General features: G+C 47.3%; 1 protein-coding gene across 24 annotated transcripts in view; it reads right to left on the bottom strand.

Moving 5' to 3' along the window:
• The window catches only part of fryl (furry homolog, like), a 127,380-nt gene that overhangs the window by 48,373 nt on the left and 59,066 nt on the right, over positions 1–19,941 (bottom strand). For 20 of the 24 annotated variants that reach the window (XM_069193691.1, XM_069193758.1, XM_069193731.1 and 17 more), the window contains 12 exons: positions 18,761–18,960; positions 17,045–17,098; positions 11,930–12,069; positions 11,410–11,506; positions 8,446–8,525; positions 7,928–8,008; positions 7,182–7,350; positions 4,621–4,713; positions 4,130–4,228; positions 3,732–3,833; positions 2,481–2,525; positions 327–430 (listed from right to left, as the gene is read on the bottom strand). In XM_069193691.1, coding sequence (XP_069049792.1) covers positions 327–430; positions 2,481–2,525; positions 3,732–3,833; positions 4,130–4,228; positions 4,621–4,713; positions 7,182–7,350; positions 7,928–8,008; positions 8,446–8,525; positions 11,410–11,506; positions 11,930–12,069; positions 17,045–17,098; positions 18,761–18,960 — 1,264 coding nt within the window. Of the gene's footprint in view, positions 1–326; positions 431–787; positions 924–2,480; positions 2,526–3,731; positions 3,834–4,129; positions 4,229–4,620; positions 4,714–7,181; positions 7,351–7,927; positions 8,009–8,445; positions 8,526–11,409; positions 11,507–11,929; positions 12,070–17,044; positions 17,099–18,760; positions 18,961–19,941 lie in introns of those variants that run through there. The other 4 variants (XM_069193716.1, XM_069193722.1, XM_069193767.1 and 1 more) reach the window with 2 other exon arrangements.

Genomic DNA, 19,941 nt, shown 5'->3' on the forward strand with positions numbered 1-19,941 from the left:
AATGTAAGAGCATTTGGATGTGCAATTATTTATTTGGTGATGCCTGTCGGTACCAGGTGCAGGTCTGCACAAAATAATCTAACCTGTGACATGTTTAGTTCATTTTGGTAATTAGCAGGCAGAACAGAAACCTTCTTAGATCTAGGATGCAAGAGCATGCCGCAGAGCTATTACTGACCACTGGCCTCACGCCTTTTTTGTGACAGGCCTCCGTGCACAAAATATTTTGACCACAAGCTTTGCTCAACTTCTTTCCAAAGTATGCTGCATGCTCTCCAGAGACGTTCAGATCTTTTTTTTTAATTAAACACGAGTTGTATACTGACCTTTGCGTGACATTGTTGCTTTCACATTTTATTCTGATTACATAAACCCACAGCAGTCTGTACAGTGACTCCAGTGCAACTCTTGACATTTTGGGATCCTTGTTCTGACAGAAAACCAAAAAAGGTTATTTTAAGATGACTTCAAAGATCATCTTCTGCATGAATAAAGACTTCACAGACAGCTCTGATAATGTCTTTCCAGATGCAACATGGCACTTTATGGTAAACTTTACAAATCGCCTCTAATAAACGATTTAACGCTTCTTTCTTGCTGCTCAACTCAGAATGGAGGACAGTGCACTGTGGAGCAGCTGTGCCGTAGACTACCCAGAGAGAGACAGCCCTTCTGCGGGCAAACTGCAACACAAAGAACCCCAGAGCATGAACAGGGAATCACACAGCCTGAATCTGAAGTCCTGCAGGCGTCTTCTGTGAAGAAGTTATTTCAGTCAAAGCCTTACAGTGCCTGAGGCTGGGCTCTCCACTTTAAAAGGCAGGCAGTCACAAAGAGTCTCCTTTCTCTGTGCCGACATGCAGAGTGGCGAGGGAATGGACCAGGCGAGATCTCCCAGGAGTGGTCTTGTGGGGCTGCGGACACGTGGAGGTGCCGTACAGGCCCTGTGCATCTCAAAGAGATTCACCTCAGTCACCTGCAGGCTTTGGTTACTTAAATACGAAGAGTCCTGTCACTGGCAGGAAACGTGGTGTACCTCATACAAAAAAAACTCTGTAACATTTATGTTGACTTCTGTGATGATTGTGAAATACAGATGATTTAGTCCTCAGGTCACAAGGAGTCTGAAACCAAGAAGTTCAAAACGCAGCTCAACTGCAACACTGGAAGAGTTTAACTGAAATGCAAAATATTAGAATATATTCTTTTAGGAATGAGCAGTGCTAAAACCAACAACCCCATAACTGGTTAACGCTGCAAAAGAAGGACTGGGAGGGGAATTCTCTCCACTAGTGGTCGATACGTGCTTGTGTTTTGTCTGCTGGCACTCCAGCTGGCACCAGCAGGAGAGCATTGTGCCCAGATTAAAAAGCACAGCTTTACAAACTCCCTGCTGCTACGTCACCGTTTTGCCCAGGCGGAGCAGCAGATGCAAACTACGAAAGGAGAGCAAACAAATTAAACATGCATAGAGCTTGGGGTAATGGGTGAGCACCACACTGAACATGCCACAGAACCCTGGGAGTGCTACAGGAAAGCTCAGACCAGCTGAAACAATGTTTTCTCCAAGATAAAACAGGCACTGCCGCAGTGAACTAGACAAGAGGGTAACGTCTCACCTTCTGATGAAAAGCATTCATGCAGTTGAAAAAAAAGAAGACCTCGGGATTCAGTTATGGTTTTCCCTGCCACTGAAACCCCTAACCCTTGTGCACTGGAAGTCCTCGTGCCACACACACGCTTGCAGACCGGACGCAGCACTGAGCGGTTGCCCCTCCCCCACACAAGCGCGGCCCCTGCACTGACACGGCCTGTCCAGGACCCAGAACCCCCCCACACCACAGCAGCGCTGTCAAAACGAACTACAGACCAGAAAGACGAAACCACACCGCTCTGGATTTCTGAACTTTACAGAAAGGGAGCTTCTGGCATCAGCGGCAAGAAATGACGGACAGTTTCTACGAACCGCTCTAAGTTGGCTATTAAGCCACTTGCCACCAGTAACTACTGAACTTTTGTCAACAAGTGCTGGTTGATTCCAGAGATATTTCAGATAATGCCTGACACCTTATTGAAAGGAGAAACTTCTGTCACGAATAAAAGTTTCTCCTTTCTTTTGAGTTGTGACCACTTCCCCCACGCACTGTAAAGAAAGCCAAAGCTTGCAGAAGCCTTGACCTTGAGTACGTCCCCTGGGCACACAGAAATAAAACCATGATTCTGTTATCGTTTCGAATTCTGCTCATGGCTGCTGAAGTTCGCAGCAGAATAACCCATAACCATTTTTACGGAGACCAATTCCTGCACGTTGCAGTGCACAGCTAAAATTACCTGTGGTGAATAGCACAGTACTTCTAAACTACAGTTTAAAATAGCTCCACAGTAGAGTAGAGTCAGAGGAAGTTCAGGTGACAGCATCCTGCTGTTGTCTGAGCTTTAGAGAGCACTGTGAATGCACATCAGAAGGCCACGCAACTCACCTGCAGGGTTTCTATTTGTTTTCTGATACTGTTGTTAGATGGCATCTAGACAAGGCAAACGTGAGACAGCAGAAAACAAAAACAGAAACATGAAAAGCAAATGAGAATGGGGCTCACATGCATGTTAGCACACAGCGCAACAATGACGTCGCCCCACAGCAAGGACTCCGAGGCAGACGAATGCACTAACCTGCTGAAAATTAGCTGAACAAAGCGGCAACGAAACTATAACAAGACTCCTGGTGTGCCAATGAAGTGCTTTTAATGGCATTTATTTAAAAAAAATGGCCTTCCAGGCAAAAATAAAAGGGGAAGGAGAAAGCGGATTGCTCTAAAGTGAAAGAAATACAAGCAAAGCAAGCAAGGGGCATACAGGAGGCAGCCGCCATGCAGGACTCGGGTCAGAGGAGCTCAGGCGATCGTCACAGGAAACCCACTCTGGAGCAAATCACACTCCCTGTACTGCAGCACCCAAAACCCACGCCCACCCCTGATTAGAGGCATTTCAGTGCAGCTGTCCCCTGCTACAGCACAGCTCTTCTCACAGAGAGCGCGCGCAGGATACCTACCGCAGCTTTCACAAAGACATAGAACCTTACAGGCTATTTCACGCACTGGGGAGAGCACTTTCCGAGATGACTGCTTTCAGAGGCGCTACACAAAATGAGGTTTATTGTTATGATAGTGCTTTCTAGCAACACTGTGACCTTTTCAGGAGAAAAAGGAAAAAGAACGACTGGAGCACTGACATGGTTCATTCGATCGGTCAGTTACAATCACCCCGGCAATCAGGCACCTGCAGAGAAACAGGAAGAGAACGAAGGCATCCCAGAACACAAGGAAGTGGATTTGTTGCTGTTCTGGAATTGGTGTGTTTTAAGCGCACATGAAAGAAGGAGAGAGAAAGAGGACTGGAACCTGGAAGACACACCTCCTGGACGTCCGCCATTAACGCACCACAAACACACCCCACACCACCCCCCGCTCCCCGCCCCTCAGGCCTGCTCTGCTCCGGGAATGCTCAGCTGTAGTCATGACAATGACTGGGCTTGAAGCTGACAGCCCTAAACTCTTTATCCATCTCATCTGATCCGACCTTGACATCTAGGCTCCCAGAATCCAGCCTGTAAGTTACCCCCCACCACAACCATAAGGCATCTGCATAAAAAAAGCCTGCTTCTTTTTCATTAACATACATTATAAACCTTTAATTCGTTTAATCTTTTCCAAGAAGACCTTCTTAAGACGTACCTTTAAATGTGACAGACAGTTCTGTAGAAATATATGCCAGTAGTTCAGAAAGAACGGCTTCTGGCTGACACACAGCAGGCACGTGACCAGGGGATACAGGGCCTGTTGGGAAGGAAACAAAACGAGCTAGACTGAACCCAGCACGAGGGAGAACACGTCTAGCGCTGCTCTCCGGGCTGAGGCAGACTGAAAGGACAGGGCGGGAGCCTGAGGTCCAGTCTGCGGACTGAGACCAGAGAGAATGACAAGGCCTCAGCACTACGCAGCACTGGCTAGGGCAACGACACAGTTCAGTGCTGACTGACAGAACAAAAAAGAAAGGAAATGAACAGGAAACAGAGGCAAAAAGTTCCAAATGCATATTGTTTAAGGCCGGTTGAGCTCTGGGTACCACTTACCAGAGAGTGTTTTTTTCTTGAGCTGAGGTCAAAGGTGGTCTGATAGAGCATCTCCACAAAATTCTTCAAACATGGCACATTTACTTCGTTCTTCACAGCCTGCGGGGACAGAAAAGTCACCTTAGATTTTACGGCCCTGTGCAAGAAATGCGTTGGATTTACTGGCAGTTTCATTACTCGTAGCTTGGGATTCCTTCCCTGAGCCACGTGGGATGTCAGTTGCTGGCGTGTGCATTGTGCCAAGGCAAGGTGATTAAACCCATGAAGAATCTCTCCTGCAGGAAAGCCATTACTGAACCAAAGGAACAAGCCTTCCGTGTTGTTAATTTTATTGCAATATGAATGATGTGTGTTTATTCTAATGGCATTAATTACCACAAGCGGTGGCTATAATTTACTGCTGAAGATGAGCAATTACACGCAGAACGCAACCGCATGGGGAACTGGGGCGACCCCTGCTTCCAACTGCGCTGGTCTCCAGGCATACTCACAGCAGCGACGGGAATCAGGATCTCCACGAACAGGCCAGCCAGGGCGTGCTTGATGTCCTTGTCCTTGACTTCCAGGAAATACTGGGCACACTCCTGGGAAAACCAACACAGGGCGAACGCGTAAGACAGGGACATCTTTCACAAAAGGAGAAGCGCAGAGCATCTTGGCGCGCTCGGAGAAATCGCAGGGAGACACGAGGGTATGAGCCAGCAGTCTGTTTGTTGGCTTCTCATCCTCTACACAGCAGCAGTGAGTCTGAAGGATGTCACGGGCACTGCTGGCTCCCAGCCTGAAGCACAAGCTGACCGAGGCCGCCGAGCAAAGCGCTACAGGGGAGCGTGCCCATCGGCCCTCTTCAGGAAACTCGCTGAAGAGGAGCACGAGCTTCAAAGGCCTTTAGTGGCCGTATCCCCGTGCACCTCCAAGCTGGCCGTCCACTGGAGCCCAGCAGTGTGAGCCTGGTCAGGACCTGGAGGGGAGACTCCTGGGAAAGCTGAGGTTGCTGCTGGAAAAGGTTAGAGGGGCCAGTAGGGGGCGCTTACCCTGTGGTCTGTGTGGGTCCTTATGCCCCAGTATAGTGACGGGGACACTATACGGTAAAGAGGTGCCGTCCTTCGGATGAGACGTAATACTAAGGTCCTGACTCTCTGTGGTCATTAAAAATCCCAGAGAGTTTCTCGAAAAGAGTAGGAGTGTTACCCCAGTGTCCTGGCTAAATTTCCCCCAGGCCTAAAACTGATCATCATTTTATAGTTTCAGGTTTGTAATCAAAAGGGAAAACTCCCCCTGGGGGTCACAGTCGTAGGGTTTTAAATGCTGTGTTCTGAAACAAGTAGACCGGAACTAGCTCCTTGTAGAGAGCATTGGTTTTACAGACTACTGGCATGAAACTCAGGCTTGACTCCTTTCAGACCCTTCGTGTTCTGGCAACAACACTGCCTGCTGAGCTCACAAGTCAAGGATGTCGGTATATACGATTGGAATGAGCGAACAATTTAGCAGACAAGTTAGTTCCAATCACGTTAATTCCAATTACATGGTCTAGGCTAACGTCAATCGGTCAAGTGAAGTTAATAGGTGCCCTGGTGACCTCAGTAACTTGCTTCCCTCGAGTCCTTGCCTTGTGAAGGAGCATACTGACTAACTCTGTACGCCATCTAATGAATTTAATTATTTTTCATTTTGTGACCTGACTGCAGCAGCACTTCAGGCCACATCTCCCTTCTCCGAGGGACACCTCAGGCTGACAGAGCAATCGCAGTGGAAAAGTGTGGCTTCAGAGCGGGGCAGGTCACACAGGGCGCGACTGCATCAGAATGCGGAGGTCACCACAAACCGGCCGCAGAAACCAGCACTGAACCGCAGTGCCGGGGCCGTTCCCTCCTGCGCCACAGTTCGCACAGATAAACAGCCTCCCGGAAGCTCTTCTCCTGAACGTTACAAAGGCATTGCGCAAATTCTAAATTGCGTTTGTTTAAAAATTAACAGAATGGCAAACACCTTTTTTGTTCTCAGGGTGACACTAAACTGCTTTGATGTCTTTTGTTTTCCTGCCCGACCACAAACCTCACAGGAGTCTTTGTGAAGCTCTTTAATGCCATCCGAGAACAGCTCCACCCTCTGCTGTGTGGTGTCTTAAGACTTTAAAAGCAATACTGAACATGCACAAAATTCTTTCCAAATTAAGCGAAAAGCACAGATGCTATGTTTCCTTTTTCGCTATATTCATATGCTAAAATTGAAACAAATCTTACACAGTACACTGAAGTGTACAGGACCTTAAAATCTACAAGTAAATTATAACTATAGTCATAATTACATGCGGTGAGTGGTTTTATCTCTATGAAGCAGCATTTTAATTTATTGCTTTTATATATGTCCTACATGTGACCGGACAACATACAATTACAAACGTGCTCCCAACGCGTGAATGTCCAGCGTTAAGAGCAATAGCAATAGAGGAATGGATGCAACTATGCCCTTCTTCAATGCTGTGAAGAACAGATGAAAAGTAATTAAATTATATGGGTGGATTTCATATGGCAAAAAAGAGCCAAGGCCATACCATTGGAGCTGACAGAGAATGAAATTTGCAGAGCCTCTACTGGAAGCCGAGAGCCCTGAAGAAACTAACAGCAAGGTGTATCTGCTAGTATGAACGTAACTGTGTGTGATCTGGTTCGTAACTGCTCCTGAGAGAAGTGGTTAGGGGGTGACTTCGGTAAGGGGCGTGCCTTTCCTCTGGTCGGCACAGACCCTCCAGGAGTGGCGTATGATCTGTTAAAACACACATCCACCTCCACACATCTGAAGGGGATGGAACAAAATCCGAAGAGACTGTCTCTCCGTTGTTCTCAGATAAGCACTCATCTTTGTGAAAGCGCCACAGCCAGTCATGAACTGGACAAATGAAAGTTGCCCATCATGAAACAACTGGCTAACCAAGGTGCAACAAAAAGTACTTTTTTTATAAGAAACATCTGGACATGCTTGTAGAAAAAGAATGCCAGTCTGGGTGTCCAGGAAGATACCTGGGGGGGGGGGGGGCACTCGTTCTTACCTGCATGAACTGAAATGAAGCCTCAAAATCCTCTACCGGGTACATTTTGACCCGAAAGAATTTCATTCCCATGATCAAGCTGATAATGCTCTGGACCACGTGGGGACTCGGCTCCTTCTGTCGGAGCTCCTTCAGCTCCGTCATGAACTTTTTCCTGACGGCCTGAAATCTGCAAACAGAACATGCGACACGTGACAATCCGGCCAGAGCAATCTGTACCAACTACAACAAACTGAAAGGCCTGTCTGAAGGGTAGGTGTGCTACCCACAGTCTTTCTCCCACCAGACTGCAAACAGGAGTAACAGATGTTTCACATCAGCACCTGTCTGGGCTCTTCTGAGATCAGGGCTAACGTGCTCATGCATGTACTAAAGCCTGGCAGCACTGGAAGCATTTAACTCTGCCCGACATCCACTGGAAGGACAGATTGCTCAGGGCTTAAAAAACCTGAAAGTGCCCGAGCTGGAATTCAAAGACAACTTGTAGGCTTAATAATTTATATAGAAGAAACACTTCAGTCCAGTGCATTCTATCTCCTGAAGTTTAAAGGAGGACAAGTGCTTGTAAAAGCAATCTACAGTCATCAAGGAATCATGGAAAAGACAGCACAGCCGTACTAAAAGAAAACTAAAGCATGTTCTCCCACACGCAGCATCACCCTCGTCTGAACTCAGTTCACAGCTGATGCCACTTTACATGTTTTAAGATGTTGCAGGGTTTGAAAAAAAAGGATGCTTTGCGTTACTTGGATTGCGTGAGAACCCCTATGACTTCTGCGTACAGGTCTGCGATAATGTGCACGTTTCCAGTGTTGGGGCCGGAGTACCTGTGAAAGAAACCCACCAACAGACAGGATCAGCTCAAGAACTGAATTAATGGTTAGCAGTCTGAGACATTTTGAGAGCAGCAGCCATTCGTTTTGTCACGTATGAAAAATGTGCCCATCCAATACTCTCTGAAAACAATTTTCTAATTATAACATAATGACTACTACAATTACTAATAATATTAATCATCATCTTTAGCATAAAATGTATATTTGTTCATTGTAAAATAGGGATATTCCTTCTATCTCGTTTAATTCAACACACATTTGCCATAAAACACTGGAACTACAAGCACAGAACAGGACAGCTCTCAAGAGAAGGAGAAGCAGAGTCATGGAGAGCTGTTAGATTAACAAGGTGAAATGAATCACCAGGTGAGACTGGAGCTCTGAGGGACAGGGTGAGCCCCAGAAGGCGGCTGACGTGTCTGACTTACCCCTCCTTGTGTTTAAAGTGCTTAAAAGCCAAGTTCAGAACTTCATGTATTAAAGCATCTGGCACTGGATGAACAGGAATCTGCAGAACAAACATTTCATCATGTCACTGCTGGTCCCCTCAGCTCTCATGTGACTCATAAACACCAGTGATGCTGCAGGCAGCAGACCCTGAAAATGACTCCTACTGCCAGTGGGCAAAACTCTGAAAAGAGTCTGGATGGCTTTCAGAGAAGCCCTGCACAGATGGCACGGTCCAACTGCAGCGAAAGGTATTTTTACCGAGCCAGTACAGCGTCCTTTTTGTGGATTTGTTAACCTCCAGCTGACCTATGTGCAGATGAACTACTGAAAACAAATGCAAGGCTCTGATACAGAGCTCCCTTGTGGCTCTACGTATCTAGAGGGGAATCTATATCTATTGAACTACACAGCACAATTCTCCAAACATATTTCCTGAATCCATAAAAGTCCTAACTCTTCAATAAATTATGCCAGTTCGACAGGAGTTGTGAAAAATCTGCTCTGAGGACAAAATGTCAGGAAAGGGTGCTGTGTACTTGCCATATGGAGGCCATGAAAAGACAGCATCAGGCTTAATTAAGACTACCTGCATCCCACGCTAGGAACACAAAGGCTAGGCAGCCGGCTCAGTTATGTTTATAGCATGTCTTCACCTGTCTGTGCTCAAAACACAGCCATACAGACACGCTTTAGGAATGCACAGAGGGAGCATTTTTCACCGCCCAGACACTGAACTTCTGAAGCAGTGCCAAAGCTAATATTTTACAGATGAGGTTCTGTCGCAGAAAGAGCCCCACATGGTGTCGTTCTTGCAAGACGACACCCAGGAGAAGCTGAAACAAGACGGCTCATGCACTCACACACGACGGTCGTTAGTGACCAGGAGAATTAGTTCACTGTGGCCAAGCACAGAATGAAATCTGCAGGAAACTGCAGAGGCTAAGGTCTACAGAGCCTTGTCGAGATTTTCACCAAAAGCAACCAGAAAAAATACAGAAAGGGGTGAAACGAGCTGCACATTTGGAAAAGTAAACTTAACATCCTGTCGTTAAAGCTGGGAAAAGGGGGGTTTAATGGGGAACTGCAGTTCCAATTTCTCAGACTTGTTATTAAATCTCATTAATGAAATAAATTAATTGACGGTACAGAAAAGAATTACAAATTTCGAATTAAGCACAAAATTGTGCAATTTGTGAAAGTACTGTAAGTCGCCCTGTTGTTGCAAACCCCTGGTCTTGCCAAGTTCTGACCTGAGTTCTCACGAATTACGGCATGAAGCTGCCCTTCCTGCTCACTAGTCACTGTAATGACTGATGTACTGTGATGTACAAGTGCAAGTACAATGTGTGCAGCAGACTGTGCATGCAGAATTAACGAGCTGTATTTTTCTACAAAGCCATTTCAAAGTCGAGAGCAATATTTCTAAACGATTAAAAGAGATGTATTCACAAGTCTGCTTGTTTACGAGGTCTTACGGCGGCAACACATCACGGGACGTTTTGAATCACAGAACATGGCGCTGTGCAGACCTGGAAATTTAATCTATCTTGTGATGTAAATTGGAGGTTTTCAAGTTACTGTGTACATTTTACTTTCATTGCAGTTTGAAATGCACTCATTAATGCTAATTCTCTCTAACCCCGAAATATAAAAATAGCCATGCAGTTCCCCTTAAAATAAATCTGGCTTCATTCGAACGAGGGAAGAGAAGTCATGCAAATGCTCTCTCTGAGCTACTGGTCCATCGTGTTCCCTTATAACGTGCTGAGCGCTCATCAAGGAATGAAGGCTGAACCGACAAGAGCCCACATGACTCCGCCCAGCTTCCAGGACACATGGAAATGCAGAGCTGCTGCACGCTCCGCACGAAACCTTTTCACTTTGCATTGGCGATACTGAAGCCGCATCTTTTTAACAAAGCAAAACAGCTCCAGTAACTCCTGACGCAGGCGACCAATTAACGAGACTCACTTTGTGAGTTACCTGAAGCAAGGGAAGGGCGAGTCACTGCCATGCCAGCAGGATGCCCACCCGATTAAACACCAGACAGCCTCAAGACAGGTTCTGGGCTGCTGACTTGTTAGTACTAATGTGCCAGACATTCTGAATTGCAAGGCCAGGATAAAATCGAAAACTTGAATGCACGCAGGTCACAGGCCCCGTTCGTGAATCCGGGTTTTGGCAGGTATAGGTGCTGGGGAACAGTGACAGTGAGCTCTGTCACCTGACACAAATGAGGTCACGCCAAGGTCACATTCTGCCTTAGGATGCGGGAATACGGTGGGGGAAATGACAGCATAAATCATAAAGAAATAAAAATAAACTTTTTGTGGGCTTTTATGGCCAAGGCCTGGAAGCACAGTAGGATATTCCTAAAGACACCCAAGGAAATTGTGTTTTTTTTTCTGAGTCTCAGTTGATCATTAACTCAAGTTGCGGCTCACTGCTTTGCCTCTCTTGCAAAATTCACACTGAAGGTTTATTTCACCTGAAGAAGCAGAAGCATTACAGCCTTAGTTTTCTGTGACACAAACTAATATTACATTGATACGCAAAGGTGACAATAGACATAAGAATCCTAAAAGGAAAAAAAAGCCAATTATCTTATTCTTTCTCCCAACTCCGAATTTGTTCTAGTTGAAGCTCTACTGCTGCATGCCTGTGCTGGAGGAAGTGCAGTATGTACAGTCTTGGCACTAAATTACTCACAAATGGAGAATTCACCCCATCCGAGTCAACGTGTGTATATAATAAATAATCCAGCTAGTAAAGACATGCATAATTTATGTCTTCTTATTGAAAAGGCTACTAATTTCACTAACTTGGTACTTTCAGCTGCATGTGAAATGAATATGCAATTGTACGTGAATTATTTATGACTTTACACAGCAGGTGAAGAACGTTGCTGGATGTAGATGGCTTTCAGCCGGAGAGAAGCTTACCTGTTTCAAAACCTCTACTAAAACCAGGCAAAAAATGAAATCGATAGCGAGATCCCGCCTCTCCAGCAGGTAATCTTTATCGCGATGCTGCTCGTCTCTGAAACACAAAGGAAAGAAAGAACAATCAGCTCTTCTCTCCCCTCTTGGGGTTTGTTTGGACATTTTAACACACTGTTACGGCAGCCCATTTTGTCAGGACACCCGTCAACAAGCCCTGGAAAAGTCTGGGTGCAGTTCCGAGGGAGGCGGAAACCAGCAGCCGAAGGAGTCGGCCGCGTGGATGAAAGCCCCAGCCACCCCACAGCCCTGCCGTCGAAGCCATGCGTCTAAACCACATCACGCAAACGCGCTGCTCCGGCCGCTGTGGCACAGTGTGTAGGCAACAGAAAGATGAAGAGGAAACGTGCTTTGAGAAGATGCTCGGCAGGACAGAAACACAGGGCCTCTCTCGGAGCCTTCAGGGGCTGCCGTGCGGACAGGAGGGGGGGGGCGGCGGCGGCGGAGGAGGATCTCGGCCCACCCTTTGGATTTGGTGCTGGAGCGCGGCCGGTATTCGTACGACTCGTCCTCCGTGCCGCTCTGCCGCCGGTACCAGTCGAACAGGGTGCGCAGCAGGGAGGGCAGACAGTGTTCCGCTATGGAGTTCATCGAGCTTATCAACTGCAAGACAGCAAGACACACGCAAGGCCGGTCAGCAGCACTCCTGGACTGCAGCGGTGAACACATCTCAACTTACCCCCGTCCCTCGGCTATACCCTCAAAACCCCCTTGAATAAAAAAACCCTGACCAAGCTTTTCGGCAAAGAAACAGGCGTTTTATAAAAAAAGAGCACTTCATTAAACTTACGAGAGGATAAAAGCTGGGAAAGACAAAAGGCACATAATACCAGACAGGTTTTCCTGTCAAGTTTTCTAAGTACAGACCCTGAAAAGAGAAATTGCTACAACCCACAACTCAAAATTGCAAAATTATCTAAATTAAGAAATGAAGATGTTCACAGAACCAACACCATCTCACTTGCACGTACTACTGTTCGTTTTTCACAGACAGCTTCATGCAGAAGACGGAAGCACAACCAGCACAGTGACGTGCTAACAAAGAAGCGTGTTGGACCAGTCAGCTTGAACGGCTGGAAATCGGAGTCTTTATTACCTTATTAAGTGAAGGTTTAAAACAATAATGCGTTTCTATTTTTGCTCCCTGAACACAAGCAGCTGATGGCTTCAATACCTGCTGTGCCATGCTGCTCATCCTTTCTGAAAAGCGCGCAGGGCCAGTCCCCTGCAAGCACATCCCAGCAGCAGAGCAGGAACACTCTGTTCCAACCGCTAGTGCAGGGCTACATGCAGCACGGGCCCCTCCGCTTCAGAGGAGCTCGGTTTGAGTGGGAACAGTGTATCGGGGTCAAGGAGAGTGGGCTTGGAAACCAAAACGCTGAGTCCTTTCAGGCGCCGCCAGCACCTCTCGTGATTCTACCGCCACAACAGAAGAGAAACGGGGCGCCCTGGGGCCGAGCAGCGCGGAGGGGGTGCGGGACGGAGCAGGAGCGCCGGCGCTGGGGGACACGAGTCAGGCAGCGTGGCAGGAGGCGGATCTGCCGAGTCTACATGCGCACCGATCCTGCGGGCACTGGAGACCCACTCTTCCGGCGTTAATTTCTAAGGTTGCCGGCTCGGCGCAGCAGCGCTAATGTGCGTCAGCGAGTGACGTCGAGGCTGGCTCGCAGCCGCAAGCTTGACCCCCCCCCCGGGGCAGCCTCGCGCGCCGGAGCCTGAGCACACACACACACCGCTGCAGCCGGGGGCAGCGCTGCACGGAGGGCTTGGCGGCCTGTTCGCCAGGCGACACCAATACGCCTGCCGGGCAGCGGGGATCCCGCCGGCGCCCTGCCTGCCTGCCAGAGGGGCTTCCTTCTCTCCGGGCAGCCTGGGGAACTGCTGCCGGACAGTCAGGTAGGGAAACAACTGGAGTCCCAATCGGATGGGTATGAAATGAAAATTACTGGTGACTCCAAGATTTAGCAAAAAAAATTAATCGCCAAACCACCAGCTATAAAAATCTCCCTTCATACTGGGGAATGGAAAGCAATGAAACATCTTGCGCATTGAAAGGTAAAGGTCTGAGACCCTGCACTGGGGTCGGGCAAAATGGCTCAGGGGAGCAGCTAACACCCAGAGTGCCTAGTGAGCACCCACACCCTGGAGCGCACTACACTTGAAACACCTTCTGTGTTTTACAAGGGCTGGCAAGTTAAACACCTACATAAGATCATAAAATCATGACAGCAGATGCGGTTTATCTGCAATTAAGACTACTTGGCTGTTTACCAAGAACTGCAAAATGCGTAAATGCAGTTCAGCTGGATTTTAATAGTGTCAGTGAGTTCACACCCAACATGGCAAGATACAAGATCTGGGCTTACAATGACATCGTAACATACTTTCAGGCCAATTCACTACACCTGCCATCCCTTTCAAGTAACACCTGAACAATAACATGTCGAATACTGACAAGCATTTTGAAGCAATAAAATTATATTGTCCATTACTGCACTTCATGTATATGATCGTACTAAATGAACACACTGCTTAGTGCAGTTATTAACGTTAGTCAAGACTTCTATACAAATGATTTGAAAAGCAAATCTTTTCTGTTCTGACTGCATTTATCCAAGTGTAGTCAACTATGATTCATACAATCTGAAGTATGAATAACTTTAAAAATGCTACATTTTAAATAACTTAAATCTGACTAAATGTCTACAGAAAGATTATCAAATGGGGGAAGAAAGCAACTTTTAAACACCTACAATATTGCTATAAATTATGTTATACTTTGAACTAGCAAAAAACACCCTTCTGTTATAAGGGGACATACGGTTTCCTTTCCTGCGAAGTTGAGGAAGCTACACCGATGGGCTCTACGCACTGGGGCAGCACAGGAATCGTTCTGATCACAGGGCTGGACTTTTGAAAAATAGAAAAAACCCACGATAGTTTCATTTCAAAACTCCAAAGGGGAATTCCCATCTTGTAAAATACAATATTATCCTTACATTAAAATCAGGCCTGTGGTGAAAATCCCTACTAAAATGAGAAAATCAAAGCTGTTGAAAAATAAATGCATTCAATGTCTCCTCAGGGCAGGTTGTGTGATTTAAGACATTAAAGCACAGAAGCAGGGGACCTCTGTAAGGTGTGCATGAGGAAACCTCAGGCTTGAGTCCTTCGGAAAGGGCTGCTTCGTCCTCAGCCTCTGTCCGGCCCGGAAAGAAAGGGAGCAGGACAGACCCTTCGCTGCTGGACAGCAACGTGATCAGACAGCAGCAGGGGAATGAGCTGAAGAAAACGCCACTGAGAACTAACCGATATGATAATGCAAGACAACAGATTTGTTCAGCCAGCATTAAAAGTCCTTTCATTGAAGTGCTGTGAGGGGTTGTACACTGTTTGTCTGAAGCAGAGGTCTGGCTGTGCTCTTTTCTTTGATCCAACTATAATATTGAAGTCTGTTCTCATCTGAGGAATTCCCGCACTGAAAGGGACACTAAATCTTTTTTTTTTTGTAACCTGCTGCAATGTGACGCATAGTAGGGGGACAAACCACTCTGCTGAGCAAAGGATGGAAGATCAAGTATCACTGCTTCCACCCTCAAATGCCTTCGACCTCCTCATGTATCCTGTCCGGACTGGATGGCAAGCTCTTCCCAGCCACAGAACGAGGTTATCTTTTACTCCCACGGCTCTCGTAACCTGCTTCATTTGGATAAGTAAATTATTACTATATTTTATTTTCATGATGCATTATCTGTATTTGTCTCATTCACTGAGGACCCAACTTCTTTATCTTCCTATATCTGCATGGTGAGGATTATTTAAAACTTCTGACTTGATTTTTGATCTTATTCATGCATGTCTTTTATTTGTTAATGGACTCATATGCAGTTTAATGTACTACGTATCGCATTACATCTTATACCTGCCTGAAAAAGCAATTTTCCATCTAGGCCAGTAAAGTAAGCAGGTAAGCAAGTCTTGCACACACTGCAGTGTCTGCTCTCTGTGTATTGAGGGGGAGAATGGCCGTGCTATCAGTGCTCTCGATAGTGCACATTCCCCAGGCTGTAAGGGCAGACTGATGAAATGGGCTCACAAGGATACATTTGCTAGCATCTGTCAGCTTTATATTTTAGATCTTCACCATCTTTTGTAAATGAATCCCTGGATGGTGCAGGTACATTAAAATTGCATGAGGTGCTGTAAAGGCACTGAAAATAAATGAACAAACAGGCAACACTGCAGCTTCACACACAGTTTAAGACTCGTCTGTAAAAACTCTTCTCCATCTGTAGCCACAACAATAAATAACACAACTACACTCTGGATTCAGAGTCTGCTACTTCGTTCCCATTAGCTGTAGCAGCCTTTTTAATAAGAATAAACAGCTCCCCTCTACATGTTGAATCAGCATCAGATGGGCAGGTGCCGATCTGCATGCAGTCTTAGGCGAGAAGGTTTCAAATCCCATGTCAATTTTCCACATAAGAGTCTCATGAACGGTTCTAAGAATCTTGCCAAATTAAGCAGCAGAAAATCTGGTTCATGAATAATGTTTTAATGAGCTGCTTCTTTTTTTTCCCCCTAACTTTTCCTCACAAAAAAAGCACCTTGCGACGGCCATAATCACCTATATCTGGACCACATCTGGTGACCTTTAGCCCTCTTGGTGTCCTGTGAAGTGTTTTGGGCAAATAAGAAGCCTGTGTGTCAGGAGCACAATGCTGGTGTTTTTACTTAGGTGGGCATGGTCATTTGCAAGAGTCTCCTCCGACACATGGCTTCCTCCCACACCTGGGAAGAGTACTCGGTGCCCTGGAGGAGCATGACGTGAATCCCAATCTGGGCCTCTGCGGACAGGCTGCTCCAGCTCTGCAGCTTTTTCCCAGGTGACAACTGGCCATTATTTCCACAATTCCGTGTGGACTTTCAAATCCTCATGCTCACCTAAAAGGCTCTCCATGGCTTGGCACCTCAGTACCTGTCTGAGCTATTATCGCCCTACTCCCCACCGGGCAGCCTTCACTCCTCTTCTTCTGCTCTCCTCACTGCCCCCCAAGCCCGTCTACACTCTGTGGGTGACAGGGCCTTCTCCTGTTATGCCCCCAAGCTCTGGAACTCTCTGCCCAAGGATATCAGAGAGTCACCTTCTCTAAACTCCTTCAAATCCAGACTTAAAGCCTTCTTGTTAAGAAGAGCCTTTACTGAACTGGTCCCATTCTTCACCCCTCTGCTTTTCTTAGTACCACCCATCCACGGTCTCCGCTGTGTATTGTAATTGTGTTTTATCTTGTACATTCTTTTTATTCATTGTTGTTGTCATTCTGTAAAGCGCTTTGAGAAGCGCTATATAAAATAAAGTTTATTATTATTTAACCAAGCTGACGTGTTGAACCAAGGACACTTGGATTTGCACCCACTTATAGAGGACGGCGCTCCACTGGAAGAGTCTGAGTGGCGCACCAGCAGGGCCCCAGCAGGGATATGAACCCCCAGCCCTCGCAGTGACGAGCCCAGGCCCGGAGGCCCTGCTCCAGTCTGCTGTGTGGAACCTGAATTCTGAGCAAGGAGCACTGACCTGATCAAACTGAGGATCTTCTCCTCTTTGAAGAGATCTCGACAACAGCTTCTCCTGAAAATGAGAGAAAATAAATTTTAAAATGCAGGCCCGTACACCGTCTTTTAAGGGCAAACCCACTGAGCAGTTGTTTTTTTTTCAAATGAAAAAACAGACATTTCCACACGTTAAAATTCCTTTCGGGAGAAGTAGCCATGTTCAAGTCACAACTACAGTGTCACAGCTGGGAACCCACAACCCTCTGGTCTGGAGTCCCAAGCACTAAGCCCCCCTGCTGTCCAAAAGGTAGAAAACAGGACAAGAAGCAGCACAGAACCAAACTGGCCATTTAATAAGGGTTTTGTAATTAGACTTAAGTTGCATGAAATACTGTAATTCACGGCCACAATGAGAAGAAGTTCTTCAAGAAATAATAAGCCAGAGACTGGCTACGTTTGGAACAACACTCCCATCTAATTCAGGGCTAAATGATGCTTCCATAAAATCGCCAAGTTTCAGGAAAAGAGGACAAGGAGGCCAAAACTTGCCGCTCTATAATTAAAAATAATTAATAAAAAAAAATGAATAAGTGAGAGTGCTTGCTGGGATAGACTCTGGCTTCCCCACAACCACACACTGGAGCAAGTGGTGGGAACACACTGGATGGATGGGCTGATAAATTCAGGAGTGCAAGCAAATCACTTGCGATTCCCAGCGGAAGGGAACCGCATTCAGCGCCGATATGATGGCTACTGTGGGTCGCGGAGCCCGGCGGGACGAGTCAGCGGAGCGGGCATCGCGGGTCCTTAACCTCCTCCCTCTCAGCTGCCGGGCCTGCCCAAGTCCAGCAGCGAGAAACGCCGGAGCGTCCCCAGGAGCTGCTGCTCCTTGTGCATCGCCGCGGCCCGAACAATGAAGCCTTATGCCTCTCGCGGTGGCCCCGCGAGCCGCACGCCAGCCACCCAGCCAGAGCTCCCTGCCAGGCATTCCAGGGAAAACACGAGATCGCCTCTGGGAAAGGAACGGCACAAGCGGGCTCTCCCAGAATGCACAGCTTTCAATTCCTCCCCTTCACCCACGAGTCCCTGAAGGTGGCTCGTGCCTCTCGGAAATGTATTTCCATTGGCTCTCTGTGATCTCTCTCATGTGGGCCGTTTCGCCGCTGATGTCCAAAGAAGTCCAAAGCCACGATCCAGCGGGCTGCTCTCGCTCATCCGCACCGCCTGAACAGCCCTGCTGTGATGCACACAGGAAGCCCTGGCCCCACAGCTGACGAACTCACAGCCCTGATGGGCACCGACACAGGCCGCCTATTAACGCTTAAATAAAAAAGCTTTTCTATACCGAGGCTCTAATCCCTTTTAACCTCAAGACTTCTGGGTTCTGTTCTTTTCACTTCCCTTCTCGGGGACGTCAGACGCTTGTGTCCGCTCTCATCATTTAAACCACCCGGAGACGGGGAGGATGCGAGCCTGCTTAACCTGTGAAGAAGTGTCGTGGTGCAGTTCATTTCAATGAGGCTCGAAATCTCCCGTTCTAATCAGCGATACCTGACCAAATGCTCACAATAAACACGGGCCATGTTTTAGTTCGGGGGGGGTCACAAGTTCCATTTATCAATCACAAAATTCTAAAATAACCAAGTCTGCACAACAATAAGACATTCTCAAACTACAAATGAGCTGAACCATGTTTATACTTTTGAAGATAAATATCAGCGCATTGAGCTGAACTCACCAGTGGTTCGGCCATCACCACCTCGATCTTCTTCTCCGCCTGGACCGCGAACTCGGCGAAGAGGCTCTTGATGACGTACTCTCCAGGCTTGAGCTCGGGGTCGATGGTGATGCAGGACATGATGGCGCCCCTCTTCGCCCACAGGGGGGTGTATCCTGGAGGAACTCGGCGTCTACTCACACTGCTCACTGGGGCCGAGGCTGCAACAGAGGCACAAGAGGGGCACAGCGTCAGAGCCAGGCGCAGGAAAAGATCAATGAGCATTGTCCACGGCAGAAGCAGCAAAAACTACTGGGTAGCAATGCAAATTCAAGATGAACACGTTCTAGAAGGGAGTTCAGCCCATCCTGTTCCTGTTAATTGATCCCAGATCCCATTCAACTGGTTCCTGAAAGAAAACAGGGTATCAGCTTCAAGGACATGGCTAGGTAGCCTGTTCCAGACTCCCATCACTATCCGAGTACAGAAGCGTCTCCTGTTCTCCCATCACTATCCGAGTACAGAAGTGTCTCCGGTTCTCCCATCACTATCCGAGTACAGAAGTGCCTCCGGTTCTCCCTTCTCTGTCTGGGTATATAAGTGTCTCCTGTTTTCAGTTTTGAATTGCACTTCCCAGAAGTTTCCATTACAACAATTACCAGTCTCCCAAGTTCAGAATTTGCTCCACTTTAACTCAAAAGCAACAGAAAATCATTGCCTCTTGCTACTGTGCTTCTTTAAACTGACACAACCGGTTTCAGAAAATGGGGTGCTATTTCCCCTGTCCGCCATAAACCTTATACAGTAATTAATAGCAGGATTCTGCAGCTGGGCAATAACCACCGCCAATAGAAGAGCACACTTCTCTCATAGCATCCAACCCTGCCGGACTGCCTTCACTTTGGCGCAGTGAAAGCACGCAGCCAGGGACACCAGACAACCAGGGGAACCTGAAACACAATCAGAACCTTCTCTCGCAAACTGTACCTCCTGTATTTCAGTCCTCTGGTCTGAGGCTACAGTACTTCACATCAAAATCATTGTGGCTCCTGCAGTGTAGACTGAAACTTTCCTGCTGGCCTTTCCTAAAGCTGAGTTTGTGCCATGAACTCGGAGGAAGAGAGAAGCCAACGGCCAGGACCAGACGCCGAAATGCCCCAGAGCTTCCCAGTGGCAGGCAGGACCTGCCGCGGCAGTCACTG

The sequence above is a fragment of the Lepisosteus oculatus genome, chromosome 1, assembly GCF_040954835.1.
Source record: "Lepisosteus oculatus isolate fLepOcu1 chromosome 1, fLepOcu1.hap2, whole genome shotgun sequence".
Taxonomy (NCBI): domain Eukaryota; kingdom Metazoa; phylum Chordata; class Actinopteri; order Semionotiformes; family Lepisosteidae; genus Lepisosteus; species Lepisosteus oculatus.